This window comes from Poecilia latipinna, unplaced genomic scaffold (genome assembly GCF_001443285.1).
Source record: "Poecilia latipinna isolate Pla-1442-1.1 unplaced genomic scaffold, P_latipinna-1.0 Scaffold297, whole genome shotgun sequence".
NCBI lineage: Eukaryota > Metazoa > Chordata > Actinopteri > Cyprinodontiformes > Poeciliidae > Poecilia > Poecilia latipinna.
The window spans coordinates 227,876-251,279 of NW_015112913.1; the positions used below are offsets into that span (position 1 = coordinate 227,876).

Here is a 23,404-nt window from a genome sequence, read left to right on the forward strand (position 1 = left end):
ACCGCTTCAGGATGTTTACTCGCAATTTGAAACAAAACAGCTGAAGTGGAACATGACGCTACAAGACAGAAGAAACACCAAATCTAGCTGAGTCATGGTTCGCCCGTGTCAGGGGTTACGTCATGTGAAGCAGCCATGAGGAAGCTCAACGTCAATTTGAACAGACAATGAAATTTAGGTAAAAAAAAAAAATAAATAAAGATTACATCAGTTTAATTAAAATAGTCAAAGTAGTACTAGCCTTATCAGCTGCCGTGAGTCGGGTCCAGGGTTTGTCGGCTCGCCGGTCATAGTCCTGGGCGTCCGAGACCTCTACATAGTCACTGAATCTGATAAGAATTTTGGCTTGTCTCAGCTCCTCTACAGTGGGCCTCTGGCTCAACTGGAAGAGGAGGGAAAAAAAAAAAAAAAACATGTTATGAAACAGAAAAAAAACGTAAATCTGTTGGATTAGATGGACCTCAAGACTTTTTATATAATCAAGCACACAAAAGGAAGACTTGCAAATTAGGTGCTTTCCATGTAAACATATTGGAGAACAGTTCTGGATCACAGAGCTACAAGTCATGGTATCTGGACAAGAGCTTCAAATTTTAGATCCTGTGCATCATCTTTAGAAAACATCCATTTGAAAAGCTCTCTAATCATCTTAAACAATCAGGTATTTAAGAAATATAATTTGGTTAATAAAAGATTGGGATACTTCAGCGAAAGCAGATGATGCTTCATTTATAAACCAATAAACTTGTAAAAAATTACATTATAAACATTGCAACATTTACAGTATTCTTCAGCATGGTAATCAACATCTTTTACCAGAGAAATAATGGCCGCTTGTGGTCCATTACTGTACTCAAACCGATATAAAAATGCATCTTGCCGTTCAAAAGTCTGCAAATAATAACACACTTCACTGAAAAGATTTATCCAAGTCAACTTAAACTTTCAAAATGATCATCCTAAGAATTCAGCCCCAAGATTCCCAGAAGTTTTAATGCAGAACAGGAACCTGTGTTTTTAGAAATCAGGTTTCTGGTGAAATCCCCTTCAGAATAAGGCATTAATTATTATTTTTTTTTATTATTTAGAATTAATTTAGAATATTAGAACTACATGCTGACTAAGGTAACAAGAAGAACTCTAACTCAAAGGGAAATATCAGCCTCAAGTTTAGCCGTTTTTCCAACTAAAGAATCTGTGTACTTTTATGACCGTGACAAATTCTCAATAGTATTTAGAACCTGAACTGCGACTGGTCCATTCTAACAGATATGCATAATAATTTGATCAAAACCATTTCAGTTTATTTCTGACTGCATGTTTTCAGTTGTTGTCCCGCTGGCAGCTGAACATCTGCCCCAGTCTCAGGTCTTTTTGCAGTCCTTAAAGCGTTGTCTTTCAAGACTGGCCTGTGTTTACCTCCTGCCATGTTCCAATTAATCCTGACCAGCTTCCCCGTCTCTACTGGGGAGGGAAAAAAAAACAGTCCCCAAATCCTTAAGGGCAGCCACCACCATGTCTCATTGCAGAGAGTTTTTCACCAAAGTACTTTGCATGCTAGTCAGACAGACTAATGTTAGTCAACTTTAAAGGATGCTGTATTTTTTTCCACTCTTACTGCTTCACTTTCCTTTCATGGTTCTGAAGGAGTAAAGTGTTCACACCACCAGTTAGGAGTGTTTTTCTTCCCAACTCTTGTTTGCAAAGAAGAATTCAGAGTTATTCTTCACTATATAATACTAAATTAACCATAAAAGTATAATTATGCTCCAGTTTAATATCTCACCGACTTAATTCAAACACTTTCTTACAGTAGATATTTCATTTATTAGATACCATGTTTGGAAACCCAAACATTTAGATTTTCTTAAAAAAAAAAAAAAAGCCAACTGATTAATATTCCTTTAACTTGGTTTTATTTAATCCATGCATATCAGCTGAACAACATTAGAAATTCTACTCCAGTGCAGTGTGTCTGCTGCTGAGCAGAAAGTGTTACTGTATAAACAACATTGAGGGGAACAACACCTCCCTATGGGGTCAAAATATTTGGACGCCAACATGCTGAAGGAGCAAGGGCAGCAAGGACACGAAGCTCTTCTGTTAAAAAGCTAAAAAAAGAAAAACACACACACATACAGACAATGCCAGCCCTGTAAAAGACTTTTTTTCAGTGTTCTAGTGTTTATTTACCCTGACCTTTCTTTTGCTCCCTTCAGTGGTTTGAACAGCAAGTGTGAGTTTGCACCTTCAGAGCTATTTTGGACTCACCTTTCGTGTCAGCCTTCGTTTTATTTCCCTCTTTTCCTCCATCTCCTCCTGCTCATTGCGAGCTGCAAAGATTGAGAAGAGTGGCAGGCTTACTTTACAGCAGGCAGATGCAAAAAAAAAAAAAAAAAAAAAGCAGGCCCTTTGTGGGATTTTAATAAAACTGTTGAAGCGATAAAAACACTATTTACACAAAGTGGCTCATTAGAATGACACTTGACTGGAAAACACTTCTTAATGTTTTAAACAGTTCAGTTATTGACCGTATTGCTGTTTGACTTGGGTTTGGGGGAGTCAATTATTGCTTTGTTCCTTTCAAGTCCTCTGTGTTTTTTACGGGGCCCCGTGGTTTTAATTTAGCGAGCGGTCCACTTTCTGCGTTTGAACTGTAGATTTTCCACCGTATCGCATGCACAAAAACCAAACACAGGAGGCAGTTACAGAAACGACAGTCAGCAAGAATCCTCCTGGAACCCTGTTTGCAAAAGCTCCGCCAGTCAAACATGTACTGGTGCTCAACATGTATGCACTGCTGTCGCCGCTTCTGTATTGTCGATGGCTCCTTACTAAAACAGAGGGGGAAAAAAAGCCGCTTGTTTAACCTTGGTGTTGGTGTGTGTGCAGAAGCGATGGATTTATCACTCATTTGTGCTTTCCTTCTGTGCTGTGCCTATCACACAGGAGCCTCTGGGAAAGCAGGAACTGCTGGTAAGCTCGTCTTTGATGTGAGAGCGGCAAAGTCCCAGGCAACAGAGCTGCTTCTCTCCGATACGGTGTACGCCTGAACTAAGACACAGGTCTCTGAAGACACGAGTTTCTCAGGGAGTCCTGCTGCATGCCTGCTTCACGAGAAAGCGACTGACCAAGGAGGAACAAAGCAGCAAATGTATGCCAATCGTATGACCATGTCAAACTGCTGAACTGTATGAAAAATGGGGTTCCAAAGTAAACGTCGACACCATTTTATTTTTTATGAAACTACAACACTTTGTACAGTTTGGGGAAAATTCTAACACTTACGTTTGAGGATGTTCCTTTGTTCTAGTTCCTCTGCTGTTGGTCTCTGGCTCAAGCGCCTGACAAGAAACACATGCACTGTCAGAACATTACCCATTGGAAAAGCTAAGGCAAAAAAAAAAAAAAAAAAAAAAGCAAAAAATGGCAAAAGCTTTCATCCACTTTGCAATGGTCATGTAATGATTGCATTTTGAAAATATTCAGGTGAATTTGGATTTATATATAGAAAACACTGGTTAAAGCAACCCAGTGGCTTTACAACTGATATTCGACTGTCCTGCAAAACCTTTTGTTTCCCCTCCTTGAACTCTGTAACCACAAGCTTCATAAGGATGTTTTAATATTCCTACAAAAAAAAAAATCACATATTTGTGAAGCAGAATAAAATCTGTTTTCAAAATCTGCTACAAATATTAATTTGAAGACTGAGACATGCATTTGTATTCAGCTCCCTTTCTTCTAATATCTATAAGTAAAATCCAGTGCAACCAGTTGTCTAAAGGTGTTCTTTGAAGACTTCAAATGTTTGTTAGAGATGCTTATTAACATGGAGATCAAAGAACACAGTAGACAAGAATAAAGTTATGGATTTGTTTAAAAAGTGGCTCGGGATTAAAAATGAGATAAAATGAAATCCTGAAACAAAAGTTTCATTTTAACCTTCCAACACTACAATAACCCAAACATAAAGTCAGATCAAATTGTATCCATTTGCTAGAATGGCCTAGTCAAAGACCATACCAAAATCCAACCGAGAATCTGTGACAAGACTTTCAAACGTTTGCTTACAGATGCTCTCCATCCCATCCGACTTCGATTAATCTACTATGTAAACAAAAGGACATAAATAACTGCATGCACTAGTTTCTTTTACTTCACAATTATTTTCTACTTTATGCTGGCCCATTGCATACAAGAAAATGAGTTAAAAAATACATACAATTTTGTATGGAATTTTGTTGGAATCTGACAATATGTGATGGTGAAGTTCAAGACCTTTGTTCTCTTTTGGTCTCAAACAAGCAGCACATTAAAAAGCTGATGTCAGACTGGTTCAAAACTGCAAAACATCTTGATTTTCATAATCTCTCAGTGTAAGGTAAAAGCAACACATTGCAAAACTAAGTTCAGTAGAGGAAAAAAAAAAAAAAGAAGAAGCCTCCCATACACAGTGGCAGAGCAGAACAGCCAGGGCTGTGCTTCCCGCACACACAATGTCTGCTAACCCTCAGATAACAGATCTTGACAATTGAGCAGTTCAGGTTCTCGAAATGCACATGTCTAGCACTTGAGTAGATGAGCTACAACAGTGGAAGAGCACGTCCAGTTCCATTGCCGTCAGCTGAGATCATTCAGCCGAAGCCATACAAGCTCACCAAAAAAAACAAAAAAAAAAAAAAACAGCTGAAGTCTGAAAATATGCACTTTAGTCTGCATATGATAAAGTTTTATTTTTGCTGAGGCTGCAGACGATGTAGTTAGAATTTGGTGTCGACAGCACAAATCCATCGACCCATGGAAGCTGCTGCTACTGGTGGAATGGTGCAGGGTGCTTGGGGGAGCAGTCTCTTGGCGGATGCCTACCAACCAATCATTGACTGCATGCTTTGAGCGATCAAAACATTTTTTTTTGCTGGTCATCACTATGTTGATCATATGTCTGCATTCTCTTCTGGCATTTTCTAATGGGTAACAGAGTTGTTGCTTAAACAACCACGTACCCATTAGTAACAATGAAGCATGGTGTAGGTGACTAATGGGTACATCATTTTTCAGTCAATTTAGGCAACTATTCAAAAGGTAAATCTAACGCAACAACATCCTATATCAGAGGTAAAACATGCTTTCTGCCTGGTTTCACGAACAAATGCATACCTCAGCAGTCATCAGATCCAACTTCAGTTAAACAATATTGTAATCAGGTGCAAAGAAGCGTCCACAAAAAAGCAACAAAAAACGACAAAAAAAAAAAAATCAAACTAACAACCCTGTTGAAATTTAAATAAAAATAATCATGCAACCTCAAGTCAAAATCCAACACATTTTAGAAACAATTAAGGTCAAGAAGTGGCCTACTTAGTACGAGTATGGCAAGTGCAGCTCAGGAAAACTTGGCTCCCTCTTTTCTCTTCCCTGTATTTATTCTCTAGTTTTTTGACAGCAAGTCCCTGGAAAGTTAAGTAGTTGACATTCACAGAGCAAGTTCTTCTACAACTGACAATGAGATTTAGAATGAAACACCTCGACTTGGTCCCAAACTGAATAAAATACAAATAACTTCAGAACCTTTTTTTACTTTTCAAACGCTTTCAACACAGCAGTGGCTCATTTGACACCATTGAAAGATTAAATGCGAAACCCAACAGCAGCTTGACAGGAGCCATGCTTAGACTGACTGAACCGGTTTCCAACTGAGTCTACGATAATCCATCAATGCAATGCAGTAATTAAAGTCATCAAGAGCCATACCGTACACTTGCTTTGATCCAGCATATGGCAAATCAGATGGTATATATATATATATAACACCTTTTTTAAAGCTAGCAGAAAGGCTATAAGAAATTCAAACATTTGAGGAGGCAAAGTCATGTAAAAAACGACAGAAGGATAATCATGTCCTTACATAACTTTCAGAGCAATAAACTCTAGACAACCTCCTTTAGGTACAGCATGTCTTTACACCCCATTTTCCCTCAAGAACTGCCTTATTTGGGGCATAGATTCAGCAAGTTATTAAATATTCCTCAGAGAATTTGGTCCATATTAAGGAGTTTGAATCCCCGTTCTGTCTGTCTCCATTATCGAGTCCTCGGGCAAGACACTTCACACGCCTTTCCTGCTGATGGTGGTCAGAAAGCCCAGTGGTGCCGGTGCATGGCGGCCCCAGTGGAACAGTGCGGTAGCTCACCACCATCAGGGTGTGAATGTGTGTGTGAACGGGTGACTGATTGCAGGTACTGCGAAACGCTATACAAGGACTGATTGCAGGTACTGAGAAACGCTATACAAGGCAATAGAGGCCATTTACCATTTGTTACTGAATTTCTTTGGATCTTGGAACGATGCCTGGTTTTTGAGGATCATCTGGTGTACTTCACTTTGTCAGGCGGGTCCTATTTAAGTGATGTATTGGTTGAGAACAGGTGGGGCAGTAATCTTGCCTGGGTGATAAAGGCGTGATAAACCACATTTCAGCTATGTTGCAACAGGGGGCATGGGGCAATTTTTTTAATTTTTTCCCCCCCCCACAGAAGACCTTAGAAGTCGTTTCTTCTTTAATAACAACATAATTTAAAAACTGCGCTTTGTGTTTACTTATGTTGTCTCTGACTAATATTTAAATTAAACATACAAAAAAAAATAGGAAATCGGGAAGAAGACAAACATTTTCACACCACCGTATGAGCTCAACAAATAAATACTCATTTGTGTGGTTTAAAGAATCAGCTCCAGTCTCATGCGAGATTGTAAAATTGCTGGGATGAGGGGAGAAAAAAAAAAAAAAGAAAAAGATTTTGGCACATGCATCACCGTGGTGATTCAGTGAGCGAGGGAGGAAGTCAGGCAGGAGGAAGAGAGAGGAGAGAGATAGTGAGCACACGCTGGAGAGAAGACAAGAGAAGGAGAAAAAGGGAGGGAGGATGCATCACTGAAATTAGGTCAGCTCCATTTTCAGAGACTTCTTAACGAGATAAAGCATGTCTCCTTATCAAATGTTTAGAAGACAAGATGAAATAAAAAAGGATAAAAATAGAGTTTGAAAAAACAGAGACCGATCCGCTTTGGATCCCGCTGCAGTTCTGTCGGCACAATCTGACCCAAAATGCTTGCTTTAGTTGAAATGAGCCATTGCCCGTCACTTGAATTCATATAAAAAGTTACAGTAGGTGGAAAGTAATTGTATTTAGGTTAAAGTACAATTCACCTTGTGAGTTTGGTGCCTATTTGCTGCCTTGATTCCAGCCTCTCCTCATCAGTCTGCATAGGCAGGATGTTTTTCTCCTCCAGCTCTCTTTTTGATGGACGATTGCTCAGCTTGATGGCCAGAGAATCTTTTCGTAGCACTTTCTTAGCCAGAGTACCTTTCAAGATAAAAAGGCCGTATTAATGATTTAAAGTTCTTTCATTTTGGGCCCAAACGTGAAAGTTTACAGTATACACACAGCAGATTCAGTAGTAAATGTCTTCCTCCTGAAAGACCCCCAAAGTTGCTCTTACATTAGAAGGGAGGGTGCCACAAATTTAAATTTCAAAACATATACAATTATCCTGATTATGGCATCTTAACACCACTGATCCATTACAAGGGCCTTAAAACCTCGATCAATATAAGCTCCAGCCTCGCTCACTTGTGAATATGGAGTCGTCGTCGTCTTCGTCATCTTCCTCATCGTCATCCACATCATCCTCTTCATCCTTGTACATACTGGGCAGGTCTTCGTAATCGGACTCGTTGGGCATGTTCTCCTTGTCGTCCTCGTACTCGATTATCACTGATGGCACTTCTCTCCTGTCCAAGGGAGCACACTGAACACTGCCCAGTAAAGCAGAGCTATGGATGAAAAAGGACATTTTGTTATGAATGTTATTTTTATTGGAGTTTAACCATCTGGTCTTATTAAAGAAAAGCAGTTTTGATATAGAGTGACATGTTAAATGAACAAAAGATTGAATTTCTTTGGTAAACCTTATATTTGGTTTTATTTACTCGATTTATTAAACCTATATGTTGGTAAGAAAACCTCAGCAAAAGGAAATATAAAAACACATTGAAATACAACATGCTGTTTGTTAAGCTTTCATTCTATCACTGCACGACTATGAATATACAGCAGACATTCTCTGTAGTGACCACAAAGGCCATCCAATCAAACTGAAAGATGTATGGACATTGGGAAGTCAAATAAATGCAGGTAAATTGACAAAGGAAAATAAAACCAAACTGACCGATGAAAGAAAGGCAAAATGGCTCAACAGACAAATTGACAGACTACGAGCAACAAACAGAAGGACAGAAAAAAAAACAACAACAAAAAAACCATGGATCATCAGACAGTCGGACAGACAAATGAACAGAGCAGTGGATAATGGATCAATGGACGGACAAACAAATGGACAGAGGAACAAACATCACGAGAGGTGAAAGGACAAATAAATGGATTGATGGCCGGAGAGAAGGACAAACAGATGGAAAGATGGCCAGGGGCAAACGGGCAAATAGAGAAATGGACGGACAGAAGAACAGAAACAGAAGGACAGAAGGATAATGCGAGACGGACAAACAAATAGACCTATGAATAAAAAGACAAATGGACAAAGAAATGGGCAGATGGGAAAATTCAAAATTAATACAGGAGGCAAAGTTTGGAAATACTAACTTGCTCTATGCTCCGGTTATTTTTCTATACCAATTCAGGTCTGCAAAACACTTTGCTTAACTCCCATACTCTTCCAGACTCTAAGAACCCTGAGGATCGAGTGCCAAACCTCAGGCACATTAGGTGGATCAAAAACTTATCCAAGCAATTCAAAAGAAATCCTGAAGAATAAACTTCCGTTTCCTGAGGCATCACAGGTTAACCAGCTGCATATTTGATAGAATGATTAATAAACAGTCTGGTTGAAGCTTCTTATGATGAGCCACTGTTATGCAACCACTCCCAAGCTTTCAGACTAATTGTGAGCTCTGTCAAGAGCATTACTTCCTTATCCCTGCCCAAACAGCTCTGGTGAAAATAAATAAATAAATAAATAAATAAATAAATAAATAAATAAATAAATAAATAAATAAAGAGAGATCCTAATGCAAGAGGTTACATAATGTCCAATCTACTACCGTGTCACTCTTCTCCAAACATGAAGAAGCTCGGCTCTCGTCAAGAGCAGCTGGTCATGTTATGTCAGGCCAAACTGCTGGAGGGACGCCTACTCCATGCGTTTGTGCCCACACATACACACATTTCACGGGGAAAAAAAAAAAAAAAAAAAAAAAAAAACACAACAGGGCAGGCTGCCCTGAGAGGCAGTGTGCTGATTTAGACCTGTACAACAGAGCTGCCAGGATGCGACCTCAATGAAAACAGAAGATACTTTTGAAAATAAGTTAACACTGAATTCAGTGCCAAACAAATGGACAGAAAAATTCAAAACCGGAAAACTGTTTTTTTTTTTTGTTTTTTTTTGTAGTTAATAAATGTTGTGGGGTATTTGATACATAGGATTAATGCTAGTTAGAGGACTGCAGACCTATTGGCAATTTGATTTAAATTGTTTCCGTTAGCACACATGTTAAGCAAAGTTCAGTCAAATCCAACTAAGACACTGCAAATCAGTTTATACAGGAAGTTAGACCAACATCAACTCCTAATCCATCCTTTCCTCCCCCCAGACAGATTTAACAAGACAGAAGCTGACCTTTCAAACCGCTGCATGGATAGTGCCAGGGTTTTATTGAGCTCCTCTATGATGCGGCTGGGGGTGTGCAGGCCGCCGTATTGGAGCTGGAGCGGGTGGCCGTGGCTCTGGTGGAGCCCGGACAGCCCGGCGAGCTGGGAGGGCAGAAGCGTGCCGTGGTGAGAAGGCAAACCCTGGGGAGGCGCGCACTTTGGCGGGAGCGTGCTGAGGGGGTTTAGGGAAGGTGACGGTGAGGAGTCCAGCCCGCCTGGAGGCACGCAGATCATCACTTTCTTAGGAGGCAAGGGTGGGGAGTGCTTTGCCCCGGGCATGCAGGGCAACTTCATTGGCTGGCAAGAATCTTGAGCGGAAACAAACAACAGGGAGAAAAAGGAGTACATAAAATTTATGACGCGGCTGCATCAAATCTCTTAAAAACTGCCAGCAAAGAGGGATAAACAAAGGTTGTAAACGATCACACATGGCTACCAACGTCAATGCAGACGGAGTGGGAATTAGGCCAGAATAATGCCTCTTCCTGCACCAACAAATTGGCAATGACAGTGAGAGCCCAGCTGCGTTAACTGCAGGGGACTTTAATGAGACTACTATAATCCTATGAGCATGTGTGGCGCAGGTACAGCGTTAGGAACGAGCAGTCACTGGTCATGAGCTGTTTGGCAGGCTCAGATGACGAGGCAAGCTTATAGTTAAGGCAGCAAATCCCAAGGAAACATACAACTGACCTGTGCTATGGTTTGGGATCCTAGAGAAAGGCTTTGGAGGCAGGGCAGGAGGCTGCTTGTGGTAAAGTGGGGGCTTGGCTGGGGTCTCCTGATGGTCATTTGGAAAAGATACAGATTTCTTGGTGGGCAGGACCATAGATGTCTTCATGGAGGGTTCCTGAGGGCAAATGCTGCCATCCATAGAGGATCGGAATTCAACTGTAGCTAAAGGAGGAGAGGGGAAAACGACAAAATAGAGCATGCGTCATCGAAAAACATGCATTACTGCAGTGGTTAACACAGTTATTTGACTGTGCTATAAAACTGCACTGTGTGCCTAGAAAGTACATAATTCCTCCCCTTTAAGGCAACCTGGGCTTCCTAGAAACCTCAGGAAAGTGACAGGCTGATTCCCTCTGCATCAGCCTGCACTGAAGCAGTAATTTATGCAGTCCTGACCTAGTATTGCGATTACATACTGCATAGTATATAGGCACACTATTCAAAAACTAAATTGTGTGTTCTCACAAGCTTTATGCAACTTGCTAGAGCTTAACGAATGACTGAAACATTTCAATCATGTACGCAACAGATCATGAAACTGTGGCAGGGAAATGGATAAATTCAAATTGTATTATTCTTTAGTCTCCAACTGCAGATTTCAAAGCGGTTTGTTTCTAAATGTTTGCAATAATCTTTAATAGGCATTTTCAGACATGTTCTTGAGAAAGAATCTGGTTGTACTCTCTTTAGTCTCACTGAGACGACTCTCCGCTGTCTGCAGCATGAAATTTGAATTAATTTCTTACTCTTATTACGTATGAAAAAAAAAAAAAAAAAAAACTCTTATCTTCTCTCCCCACATTTTGGCAAGAGCAAGCGGACCTTTACAGCCTTGCCACCTTTTTTTTTTTTTTTTTTCCCCCCCTCTTTAAAGCCCCAAGGCACAGACTTTGTTTGACTCGGATACAGAACGTTTTTAAAAGAGGCTACTGAAATCCAACAAAATTTCAATAATGAAAGATTATATCGCTGGACGCTCCATGTCAAATGTTTAAAAAGGAAGATCAGAGAGCGAGGACTTATGACACGGTAAATAAAAGGGTGGTTTCAGCATTCAACTCACCTTTTTCAAAGATCTCCTTCAGAACTCCTCTCTTGATGAGTTCATCTCTGCTCTGTCGCAGGGACATCTTCCTCTCCAAAGCTGGGAGTGTAAAAGGAGAAGTTTGTTAAATGCTTGTGAATCCCCACCATCCATAAACGCATTGCTACCTTTTGCGCATTTATTAATTCGGTTTGGCGCCTTTTAGAAAGCACTTTATAAGACAAGCAGGTCCACATCAATCATACTCAGGTTCACTTGCGCGTATTTCAATTTGATTATGCTCACTAAAAAAAGTGATATTTTTTTTTTATAGAAGGCCTGGTCGACTAAGTCAACAACTTAGTCAGTTGTTGACTTTAAGAAATCTATTCACAAATAGATTTACTTGCAGTACCGTTACATGCACAGAAACAAGATATTTTGCATCCTGTTGTCGAGCAAAACATGAGTGCTTTCAAAATGTCAAACATCACTGTATCGGATGTGTGCAGAAAGATGCTAGAGCTGCAGCTCATTGTTAGTGGTCGTCATGGTAACACAGTATGCTTTACTGTGGTTTTAAGGAGCTTAGCAGGCAGAAAAATAGATTTGACCTGTCCAGCAGAGATCGGTGAAATAAAAAGGTTTATCACGCCATCAGCAGAGCAATTCAAGTCAGTGAAGCTGGTCTGTCGCCAGCACTGCTAAAATACGTATTATTAATTTAGCCAAATGTTAACGCCGTTTAATTTTTGTTTTTTTAGAAAATATTTTGTATCAAAGGAGGCTAAGGAAACAATAAGACATTTTGACTTTCAAACTTCACAGAAAAGCTTGAAGCTGCAGCAGGTAATCTTAATCAAAATGCTTTTTATGTAATTTGTTAAAACTGTCACTATGCTGACCCACAAAGACAATTTGTGGGACAAAATGTATACAAAAAAACAAACAACTAATCAGAGCCAGCCAGGAGGAAGATCTCATCACTGTCAATTGCACTTGTATATTAGATTTTTTTTCACATATTATAGCTGCAGGTTAATTTACTGGATTTTATTACATTAATGGTACCCCATGCACAGAGACACATTTCAGAAATGTAACCTAATGCTAATCACAAATATTAGATGCTAAAAACAGGTTGAAATATAATCTTCACAATGGTGTTTTCTTTATTTTAAAACATATTAGCAGAACACCGTTTCACAGCGACTTGTTTCTCACGTGCATGGTGACATTAATTCTGATAATATAAATGAATAATGACCACACTTGGCCGGAGGGCTAACTAAAAGATAACAGTTATCACGGTTCTTCTTTCTTCCTAAATTATAGATCTGAAGCGGAGAAAATTGGTACTGGTAGGGCGAAGCACAAAAACTGGAGATGAGCCACAAAATTCTGATCTCTATCTTGCTTCTATTTTTAGGTTTTAGAAAATGCAGCACTTGTCCTCTCAGCTACCGAAGGTGATTATATCCAAATCTATCCCTGCATAGGAACCAGGTAAGAATGAGAAATGAGGATGTGCAACAAACACTGACCATAGAGAACTCCCACCAGGCTTCTGTACTTTGGCTTGTGCTTATGAGAAGGATCACAGCTTCCGCCATCTGTGCTTTTGATTCAAGAGTCCTAACTCGGCCTGATATTTTTTGGCAATGGCATTGTGTTTGACGGCAAGTTGCACTACTGAGCTGATTTGTGACAATAACGGCACCCTGACCGTCTCTTCGTTTCGTCACTGCACAGCAGACTTGAGGGCAAAAGCTCCAGAAGAAATTCAAAAATACAACAATCTAACAGACAAGGTTGTAAGACAATAATTTGGATAACAATGAGGCTCAAATGATACATAGTCTGGCATGGTACTAGTAAACGTGCTAGTAAACATGCCAAACATCACCGTGTATGTAAAAGCTTTCAAATGTAAGCCAGTCTGAGATCGGAGCCAATCGTGAAATTAGTCATTACATAACCGTCTAATCTTTCCCCATTTTTAAAAAGGAAGAATGATCAGAATACCCCCCAGTATGATACATAAAATAAAAATAAAAAAAAAACACCAGTTCTGGAACCCAGTAACGTGGTTAATTGAAGTCTTTGAAATGCAAATAAATTGTGCCTTTTGCAGATGCTATTTTGAGCTTCTCCTGCAAGCATCCACATTAAAAATTGATTATGCCCCACATCAGGGAGCAAATTTAACATTAGGTCATGCATATCGAGGGGATAGTAAACAGAGCCATCAAAGAGTTGACCCAGAATCAACACGGCACAATTTTTAGACTGATTGTGCAAGCAGTAACTTCACCAGACTGCTTTCCTCAAGCACTGCAGGGACTGCATGGAGAAAGGAATCGTATCACATCCATGCTTTCAAGCTGCACTTCAATACAAACATCAACAATTACTGAAAAGTACACTGACCGTGATGGCAACAGGCAGGAAATTATTACAGTTACTTAAATGCTTTGGATATAATTACTAGGCACGGTGTGGTGAAAAAGAAAACAAGTAAGTGATAGTAATGATGTCATTAATTTAAATGAATAATTTATTCACAATTGATTATTATTTTATTTATTAGTATTTTTCAAAGTCACTCCAGTGTATGACAGATTTTTCTGATATCCAATCTTACATTGAACTTAAAGGGAAGGAAAATGCAATCTGGGACTGGAATTGCACAAAATGAAATTAGAATTTGAGGTAACACTTTATTTGAAGGGGGGTGAATAAGACTGTCATGACACTTTCATAAACATGACATAACACCTGTCATGAACATGAATAAGCCTTCATGAATATTTATGACTGTTGTCATAAAGCGTCATTCGGTAAATTATGACACTTTTAATACAAAGGTGACATTATTCAAAATGTCTTTGTTATGACAACTTGACATTAACCAGGAAATCATTACTGTTTAAACTTTACCTTTAATAACAAAGTTACCTAATTTTTAAAGTGCAATCAGTAATACTTCTATAACAAATTTATATCAGTAATGATTTCTTGGTTAATGTCAAGTTGTCATAAAGACATTTTGAATAATGTCAACTTTGTATTAAAAGTGTCATAATTTACCAAATTACGCTTTATGACAACAGTCATAAATATTCATGAAGGCTTATTCATGACTTGTGTTACATCATGTTTATGACGGTATCATGACAGTCTTATTCAACCCCCTTCAAATAAAGTGTTACCAAATTTGACTTTCCTGATCTGCATGATTGCCGTCTAATTATGAAACCTACAAAACATCGTCAGTAAGTAACCAAATGGGGAGAAACCCAGGGTAAACTGTCACTTTTAAAAAGGCAGTTTAATCATCCATTCAAGGATTATTCTTCTTTTTCCCCCCATCCTAAATGAAAAACAATTATCCAAGGTTTTATGACATAATTGTGATGGGCAAGGGATGTGCACACTTATGCAATACCATTAACTCAAAAGCTTGAGTGAGAATATTAGGCCCTCAGATCTGACGGACCAACCACGTGCGATCAGGAAATAAAGAGACAATTGGTCAAATTGAAGCCGACATGTCCAACACCACCTAAGCATGAAGACAAAATAATGTTCCTTATCCCCTTAAAACGGTTTACGTAATATGCATTCATTATTTGATGGTAAAAGGTAGATTTTCATTTCAATATCAGGATGGTTCAGTAGAGAGCCATACCAATCTGTCTTTTCTTGAAGCAAGACGGGTTTTTGCTTTATCTTGATTACAGTTTTTTTTTTTTTTTTGGAGCAAATTCTCTAAAAGAGATCAAATTCTCTTCCTCCTTCTCTGATGGACATAGTGGTTTTGGATAAAACCATAAATTAATAACATTATTGTCACTCTGTATGTGCCAGTGAACACACTTGAAATTACATTTGAAGTACCTCTTAAGAAACCTTTTTTTCCCCTTTACTGATAAACTTGCTTTAGACCAGTTAGAATTTCAAAATAAATATTTTGGATTTTCTGAATGGCATTAAAATGAGAAATACTTTTTTGTTGTTGTTTTTCCCTCCCCTCCCCTCACTGACCTTCAAATCCAGATGGTTTTCACACATTTTTCTTAGTATTTGGTAAATTCATCTTTTAAAGACAAATGACTTGGGTAATTATTTTGGGCATATATAAACACTTGAACATAACCCATTCAGTCATCTGCATCTGAACAGTGAGTTTCCATCCCCCCTCCCACACTCCCAAAAAAGTAACCTGCATTTAAGCTGTAAATAATTTCGATGTTAGATGGATAGCGTGTCTCTAAAAGGTGTCAAGGTCAAAAGAAGCCTAGTCCATTTAATCTGTTCTCAGGAGAAAGAAATGGACACTTGCTGAGGACACTCTGCTTACAGCATAATAAATGCAGCCACAATATCCAACCTCCTCCTCTATTGATTTCAGTGGTGCACTTGGATTTTTTAGAAGAAGAAAAAAAGGCAAGGATATTCAACTGTGAAGTGACCCAGATAGTCAGAACATATTCTACCAACCCTGAGGCTCAGTAGCTCAAAGTGAGCGTTACAAAAACGGCATTAAAACTTTTATGGAGAATTTCATCAACAGGGAGCCAAAAGCGCTAATCTTGAGAAGTTTTGTCAAAACAAGATCTCTGCACCTACAGAAGTCCTGCCAAGCTTTTTGGCATGTACGATGCAGTCAGCTTGTACATGCAAAATGTGTACTTTATATTGAAATTTGCTACCTAATCCAGTGAAACATGGCCCTCGGAGAGATGCCGTTCATTTGCTAATGAGATTAAAAATACGACACAAAGATAACATCAGAGAAACCAGACGCCTGTTCTGATGAGTCCTTAGATCCATTACTGATACAAGCTTACTGTGAAAACCGTGCAAAGCGCTACGAGTCGAAATGATAATACGTACAACAGTCCGCCCATCCTCCACCTTTCCTGAGGTGAAGACTACAGTCGCTCTGTGCTGGAATTCATCATGACACATCTATAATCCTCTATGGAGATCAGCATCCAATTATCCATAACAACATCTGCATAGGCGGAGGCCGGTTTGCTCCCTGCTGAAGCAGGAATCGTTAAAAACTGTTAAGTTTTGAGGGGAAACGTGAAGACAAAAAACACCGACACCCGAAACATGAAGAAGTACACATTGTTAATGTAAAGAGCAAACAGACCAAAAAGTTACCATCAGTGCAAAGTAAGAGAATTAAGGTCTTAAGTGGGTCCAAGACAAGTGGAAAGTTCAGTGAAAGTTCTGGAACAGCACAGGACTAAACATAATATTTCCCACACATCACTGACAGGTAATTTAGGTTATGGCTTCAGAAGTTCTACAATATTTAGTCGTTCCATTAGCGAAGCAAACAGTATATTTAATAAGGTGCAAGAGCAAGTGATTGGATGATTGGAGCTTCAGAGTAACGCCTCGCCCAGGGTCACATCGCCACGTGACCGGAGGAAGCAGGAAGGGAACGCTCAACTCCTGTATCACAACACAACTACCTTTTTCCATTGAGGAACAGTTTTCCTTAGAATACAACTGGAAAATAGTATTGGTTACTAGAAAGAATATTAATCATTATACTATTCAAATTACATGTTTTGGCTTTTTCTTTTTTTTTACTCAAGGTCATCATACTGTGAATCTCTGGGCAGCATTCTTGCGGAAAGGTAGACATATTTCGATGTTCAATGAAAATCAAGGTCACCACTGCTACAGTTGCCAATATTTTGACTTTTTTTTTTTAACCAGTCCTTTTGTTTTGGTCCCTCATATTTTTCTATGTTCATCTTTTGTCTCCCCTTTCCCTCATTTTCTTTTTCTTCTCCCCCTCTCTTATAATGGAGGGTCATCCACTTGTTTTGTTTGGCGTCAGCTGTCGTTGCCAAATAATTTTGGTGCCTCCATTATTCACGCTGAATCCTCTTTCAAAGCCAGTGATAACCTGCCACGTTTAACGGCACTGCCTCAAAGTAAAGTGTCCGTGATGTTTTCAGTGATAAACCACTGCGTAAGCAAGTAGTTCCCTAAGGTCAGGCAGCTGCTTCAGTGTTGCTCAATCCTCCATGAAACATACAGGTCATCTTATTTTATGCATAAAGCTGACCTTTAAGGTGACCTACATTGCCGAACGTTCAAAACTAGTTCGTTCTGAGAAAGCAGTCACTGTGCTCAGAGAATGTAATTTCTGTGAAAGTCTCAGGACAGCATCCAGAAAGTTCCAGGAATGCATATGGGTAAGTTCAGGGAAAATCTGTTGCAAGTTTCATGTCGTTTCTAGCATTTTTTTTTTCTATAGATGCAAGAGCGAGCTTTGCAAGAGGCAAAAAAAAAAAAAAAGCCACATTCCTTTTTTTGGGGGGGGGTTATAAAAGTTTAGTTTCATGCGTCAGCCTAAAACGGATGTGACGGGGAATTGTCTCTGTAGAAACACGGACAGACTACAGCAGCTGCCCGAGCTGTCGGAGCTACTTGGGAGACCACTTATCACTGAAAACATCATGGAAAACTTTACTTTGAGGCAGTGCAGTTAGACGTGGCAGGTCATCACTGGCTTTGAAAGAGGATTCAGTGTGAACAATGGAGGCACCAAAAATTATTTGGCAACGGCAGCATTATGCAAACAAAACAAGTGGATGACAAAAGCATGAAAAGAGCCATTTCTCTCAGCTCCACAGCGTATTAACACCATGAATAAAAAGCATCTTTTGTTTCTCGGTTCTTGATTATTGTCCCTCACCACAAAAGGGAGATGCTGTTATCACGGGGCAAGCATAAATGCACCAATGAGGATTTACAGCAACTCCATCATTGTTCCATCAAGCAGGCTCTCTGGTGTAATACAGCAAAACCTCAGAACAGTCAAGCATCTAAAGCGGCAGAATGTTTTTGATCAGCTTGTTTTGTACAGAGCTGAATGCCCGACAATTCAGAGAAAGAGAAGTTGGCCGATGGATTGGGGTATCTAAGGGTTAAGATAAACTAGAGCCAAATCTTTACTGAAAAAATAAATAGAGTGAATCAAAAAGTAAAAATCCGGCTCATGTTTGTTGGAAAGCGATGAAATCAAAACTAAAGCCGTTATCACAGAGAACAGGATCAAATTAGATTGAGGCTGAATCACTCAGCAAACTCACTCTGGGGAACCCTGAATTTCACATCCAGAATCTGAACAGCTTGTTCTGTTCAGCCTGGAATTAGAGTAATTGCTCAGAATCTGCAAAGGGGAGAATTTTGTGTCCAGTCTGGGAAGTGCAGCCTGACAAACCGTCTCCCTCGGTTCAAGCACGCCGACAGAAGCTTTCGGGATGCGTCTGGCCATAAAAATAAACACAGCCACAAATGAGGCCACCGTGTCCTTCAATCGCACCGCCTGGACATCACAGCGTTGTAAATATCCAAGAACATTTTAAAGAGCACCTTTAAATAAAACGATGCTGTTATTAACCATGCTTTGTTTTGTGTTTTTATTGTCTCTGTGCAATAAAAAAACAACAACAAAAAAACAAACACATCGGATGAAATGAAGACGAATACTAATATTTTACCTGCAGATGTCTGCTTGAACTTTTCACTCTTCTTCTTTCTCCACTTCCAGGGCTTGAGGAGTCTGCCAAGAGTCGCAAACTTGCTCCGGTGACGGATGGGCGGAGTGTGTGTGCCAGAAACCAGGGACTCTGAGCGCATGGCAGACAGCCGCTCTACTTCCTCAGCTGTAAATAAATGATTAAACAAATAAATAAATAAAAAACAAAAAACAAAAAAAAACAAACAAGCTCATCTTCTGCTAAACCGCCGTGCACACTGAACCAGGAATTGGAAGAAGCAGACTCTTTCACTTTTTAAAAAGGTCCTGGCGGTGGGAAACGTGTGCCGAGTGGCTTCCTGAAATCTGTAGTAACTTAATGAGACTGAACCAAGAGCATAAACAAACCTGCACGTCAGATATCATTATGCAGAACGCGCTCCGAGTACAAACAGTTTAAGGCTGCGCCCCATTCCGAGCAATTGATGTGTCACTCCAAAAAAAGAAAAAGGAGAAGAAAAAAAAACACACTAAACAGACTGACAAGCAGCTCATTATAGAGGGAATTTTTCAGCTCCTCATGAAATATTCACGAAGCCCAGCCTTCTGGCTTTAAAGTACTGTCTGACATCAAAAGCAAAGAATGTACAGCATTTTGTCCCAACGCAAACTGCTACACAGAAATGTGATGCAACACGCAAAGAGCAACAAACCACCACACTAATGAGACAAAACATTCGGCCAGACCCAAAATGCTGAAAAAAATGTGAGTGGTACATGATGACACACAGCACCATGCAAAATCCTTTTTCAAATTTTGTCACATTGCAACCTTATGATCCACGGTTTTTAATTTTTTCTTACAAACAAATGCCTCAAAACTCTGTTGGGCATTCGTTTCTTATGGATTGAGCTGCAAGTGTTTTGGAGCAGCTAAAGACTGAAATGTTTGCTCATGAGATCAAACTATCAAATTGCTGTGTGATGGAGCTCACAGCAATTTGGCAATAGTTGCCACTTAATTTGCAACTATTGCCACATATTTTCAATTGTATTTCGATCTGGACTTTGACTTGACTGGGTTGTCCTTAGAAAAATATCTTTACATCTACATATTTAGGCTTACCGTCCTGCCGTTTTCACCCTGGTCTCAAGTCTTTTGAAGCCTCCAATAGGATTACCCAGCCAGTTAACAAGACCACCTCTGACCTGCATCACTATCCCACCTGAAGAAAAGCAACCCTGCAGCAAAAAGACTGCCAGCATGCAACAAAGCTTCATTTTTGTCTAATCTGAAGAATATGTTATTCCACTTTTGGCATGTACACAATAAAGATCGGAGCAAACTTTAAACAGGACTTCTTTTGGATTTCTTAAAAAAAAAAAAAAAATCCTCTGATGCTCACCATTTTTCCAAAAACATCTGTTTGAATTCAAAACGAGCTTTTACTGTGCGAATAGTTTCTCCCACCTGGGTAGAAAACTTTATTTACATCAAATATTTATTTCACTAAATCCAAAAAGTAAATGTGATTGTGGGCATTTTCTCTTGCGTGGTACTTTAAATCAGCTCAAACTCAATTGACTAATGCAGATTTACTTTTTTTTTTTTTTTTTTAACAAAAATTTTTGTGTAAGCTAAAAGTGCTGAAATATTTGTATTGATCATCAGTGGGACAGTGTTAAGTGTGCCAATTTATAAAAGTAATATATGAAAAGCAAATAACATTCAAAAAGATTTCAATTCCTTCACAATGATGTATGTTTATAGAACCTAACATTAACTTTTCAAAATAGCTCAACAGCTCAACTGAAAATTTCAAATAGGAAAGCACTTAGAAATTGACATTTCGAATTGATCTTTTAAATACCATACAGTATTGCATTTACCTAAAAGTCATACACTGCCATTCATTTATTTTTATACTGGAAAATAATTGTGTTGGGTCAATTAACTAACTGGATCCATTTTGATGTACGATTTTTAGATGCATTTGTAACCAAATATCAATGTCCTACAAAGCTGGAGCAATAAAAAGGTTAATCAATCCTCTGTTTATAAAAGATGACATCTAGCAGGATCAGATTTCATCCACGACATTCTTTCAGTTAATCCCGACATAAAAGAATATGCTTCATTCATACTATTTGCTATCAAAGACAGACATAAGGCAGACGTATCCCTGAGGAAAAGGGACGGCTGGATAAACAATCCGACAGTAATGCAGTGCACACATATTTCCAACAGATTGCCACTTGAGTGCAATCTCGCTTGTTTGCTGCTCTATAAATAACTTCACAATGGGTGCTGATTTTTAAATTTTCTTCATTAGAGACTAGAGACGGAGAACAACTTGAAGCAGAGTGACTTTAAATACCCACGTGATGTTGTGCCATTTTTTTTTTTTTTTTTTTTTAGAAACTTCACTAAAGTCCAAGTGATGGCTTGGTACATCAAACACCTTCAAAGGCTTCATAACTGTAATGTGCATGACACATTGGGTGCAAGAGTAGGTTTGAAATGTGTTCAAAATGATTCTCCACCCAAGAGAGGTCTTCAAATAAACAAACTGGAGCATTTTCAAGCAGGAAACACGCGAGTACACGTTGAGGCAGTCACTGTGATGGTGCAACGTTCTACAATCTGTTCAAGATCCTGGCAGATGAGACGGAGACTCAATCTGCAAAATGAAAGGAGACTGAGAACGAAAAAAAAATACAGTTTATCTCTTAGTAACGTCGTTACTTCAAGACAGGCGATCACTGACCCCAGCATTTCCTCCCACTTTGTCTTCATCATGACCCACGCTACATTCTACCCCTGTTGTAGTCCTACAATGTGTCTACTTTTAATTAAAAACACTTGTTTGCCTACCAAGATGGCTGAGTGATGATGTAATGACTTTGAATTAGGAAATGCTTGAAGCAAACAGGCTGTAAAAGCTGCATGGCCTCTATGGAGTAAACCAGGAGAGGGGAAACTATTAAAATATTTCAAATTACTTCATCTGAATGTCTATTTTTGGTAGAAAGGAAAGCAGTGGTGAAGTTGCCCTCTACTCGGGCAGATTCTATTCACTTTAATGACATTATTAGAAACAGAGCCACTCTAAAACAATTAACCGTTGGAGAGAGACCCATCTGCCCATCAAACGCCCCTATAGAGCCTTGAGGTGCAGTCACACCGCACGGCGTGCTAAGGGCGAAGCCCCACGAGCCTACTCACCGTCCTGCGCGTTATTTCCACGGCTGCAGTTGCTGCAAATGTGCTTGATTTCCTTCCCGATCTGACAGTGGATGGTGAAAGGCATGTTGTTATTGTGGTGGTGGTGGTGGTTCTGCTGCTGGTGCGGATTCTGGCCGCGGTCCTTCTTGTTACTTAAAGACATTATTTTGACCAGGCTGAACGCCTTTTTCTTAGGTTTCTCCACCGCCACGGGCGTGTTTTCTCGGTACCCCGTGGGAAGCCAGGCGCCGTGCATGATGGTAAACGCGGGATCCACCGCCGGGTAATTGGCCGTCTTAAAAATACGGGCGAGGGGAAAAAAAAAAAAAAAAAAAAAATCGGAGCGATGTTACTACGATGCGGGGATTCAACTTAAAGGGCCATCTTTAGAGTCCAACCTAACCTACTCCGTGGATCCCGAGTCGATCGCTCTTCCGTTATTCCACACCTTTTTTTTTTTTTTTTTACCTGAGATTCGTATTGTGCTCTGGGGGAGATTCTGTTGCGCAAAGTCGCAGCTGCTGGCAGATCCAAGGGAGCTAACAATAAGAGAGTCCGAGTAGTGAATGGCAGTGACTATCTCTCCCTCCTTGTGCTGTGGACTGCAGTAGGTTGTGGCTAATCCACGATTAACGGATCTGAGCACTGGCTGCAGCTGATTGGCTGCGCAGTGCGCTCCTCTAATAACCCCGTGTGAACGGAGGAGCAAAAGTTGGTCGTTCACCATCTACTGTACAGGTCGCCAAGCTGCACTACCCTACATATTGTGATCATTTTCTGTTCTGTTAAATCAGCACCAAGATAATTAACAAAACGTCAGCACAACAAAATACAGCGATCGCCACATTCAGGAGACCACATGAACAAACCTAATTCTGACACTCACCGATTTGCATAAATCAGGACAGACAAAATAAAAAAATAATGTATATATATATAGAAATAAATGCAATAATTTAATTTTAAAATAAATGCTTTGTATGCATGGTAAAACCTTCCTTTACTTCCAAATTGCCCATGTCTCACTTTATTTGTACTATTTTTTTATTTCCTGTTGCATTTTCCTTCACAATAAATGCAAAGCATTGTAACAGTTCAAAGGTCATTTAATCCGTTCTCATCCACCTTATTCTGTAACCACACGTTTTGCCTCAACCTCCTTCCATTTTACT

At 39.5% G+C, this 23,404-nt stretch overlaps 1 protein-coding gene across 3 annotated transcripts in view; it reads right to left on the bottom strand.

The window, feature by feature from the left end:
- Positions 1 to 23,404, bottom strand: part of LOC106948618 (phosphatase and actin regulator 1-like) — a 59,282-nt gene that overhangs the window by 4,839 nt on the left and 31,039 nt on the right. For 2 of the 3 annotated variants that reach the window (XM_015034395.1, XM_015034396.1), the window contains exons 2-10: positions 19,029 to 19,193; positions 11,530 to 11,610; positions 10,425 to 10,628; positions 9,700 to 10,039; positions 7,635 to 7,837; positions 7,211 to 7,367; positions 3,289 to 3,344; positions 2,272 to 2,333; positions 242 to 382 (exon numbers count right to left, since the gene is read on the bottom strand). In XM_015034395.1, the coding sequence (XP_014889881.1) occupies positions 242 to 382; positions 2,272 to 2,333; positions 3,289 to 3,344; positions 7,211 to 7,367; positions 7,635 to 7,837; positions 9,700 to 10,039; positions 10,425 to 10,628; positions 11,530 to 11,610; positions 19,029 to 19,193 (1,409 nt within the window). Of the gene's footprint in view, positions 1 to 241; positions 383 to 2,271; positions 2,334 to 3,288; positions 3,345 to 7,210; positions 7,368 to 7,634; positions 7,838 to 9,699; positions 10,040 to 10,424; positions 10,629 to 11,529; positions 11,611 to 19,028; positions 19,194 to 22,232; positions 22,851 to 23,404 lie in introns of those variants that run through there. The other variant, XM_015034394.1, reaches the window with a different exon arrangement.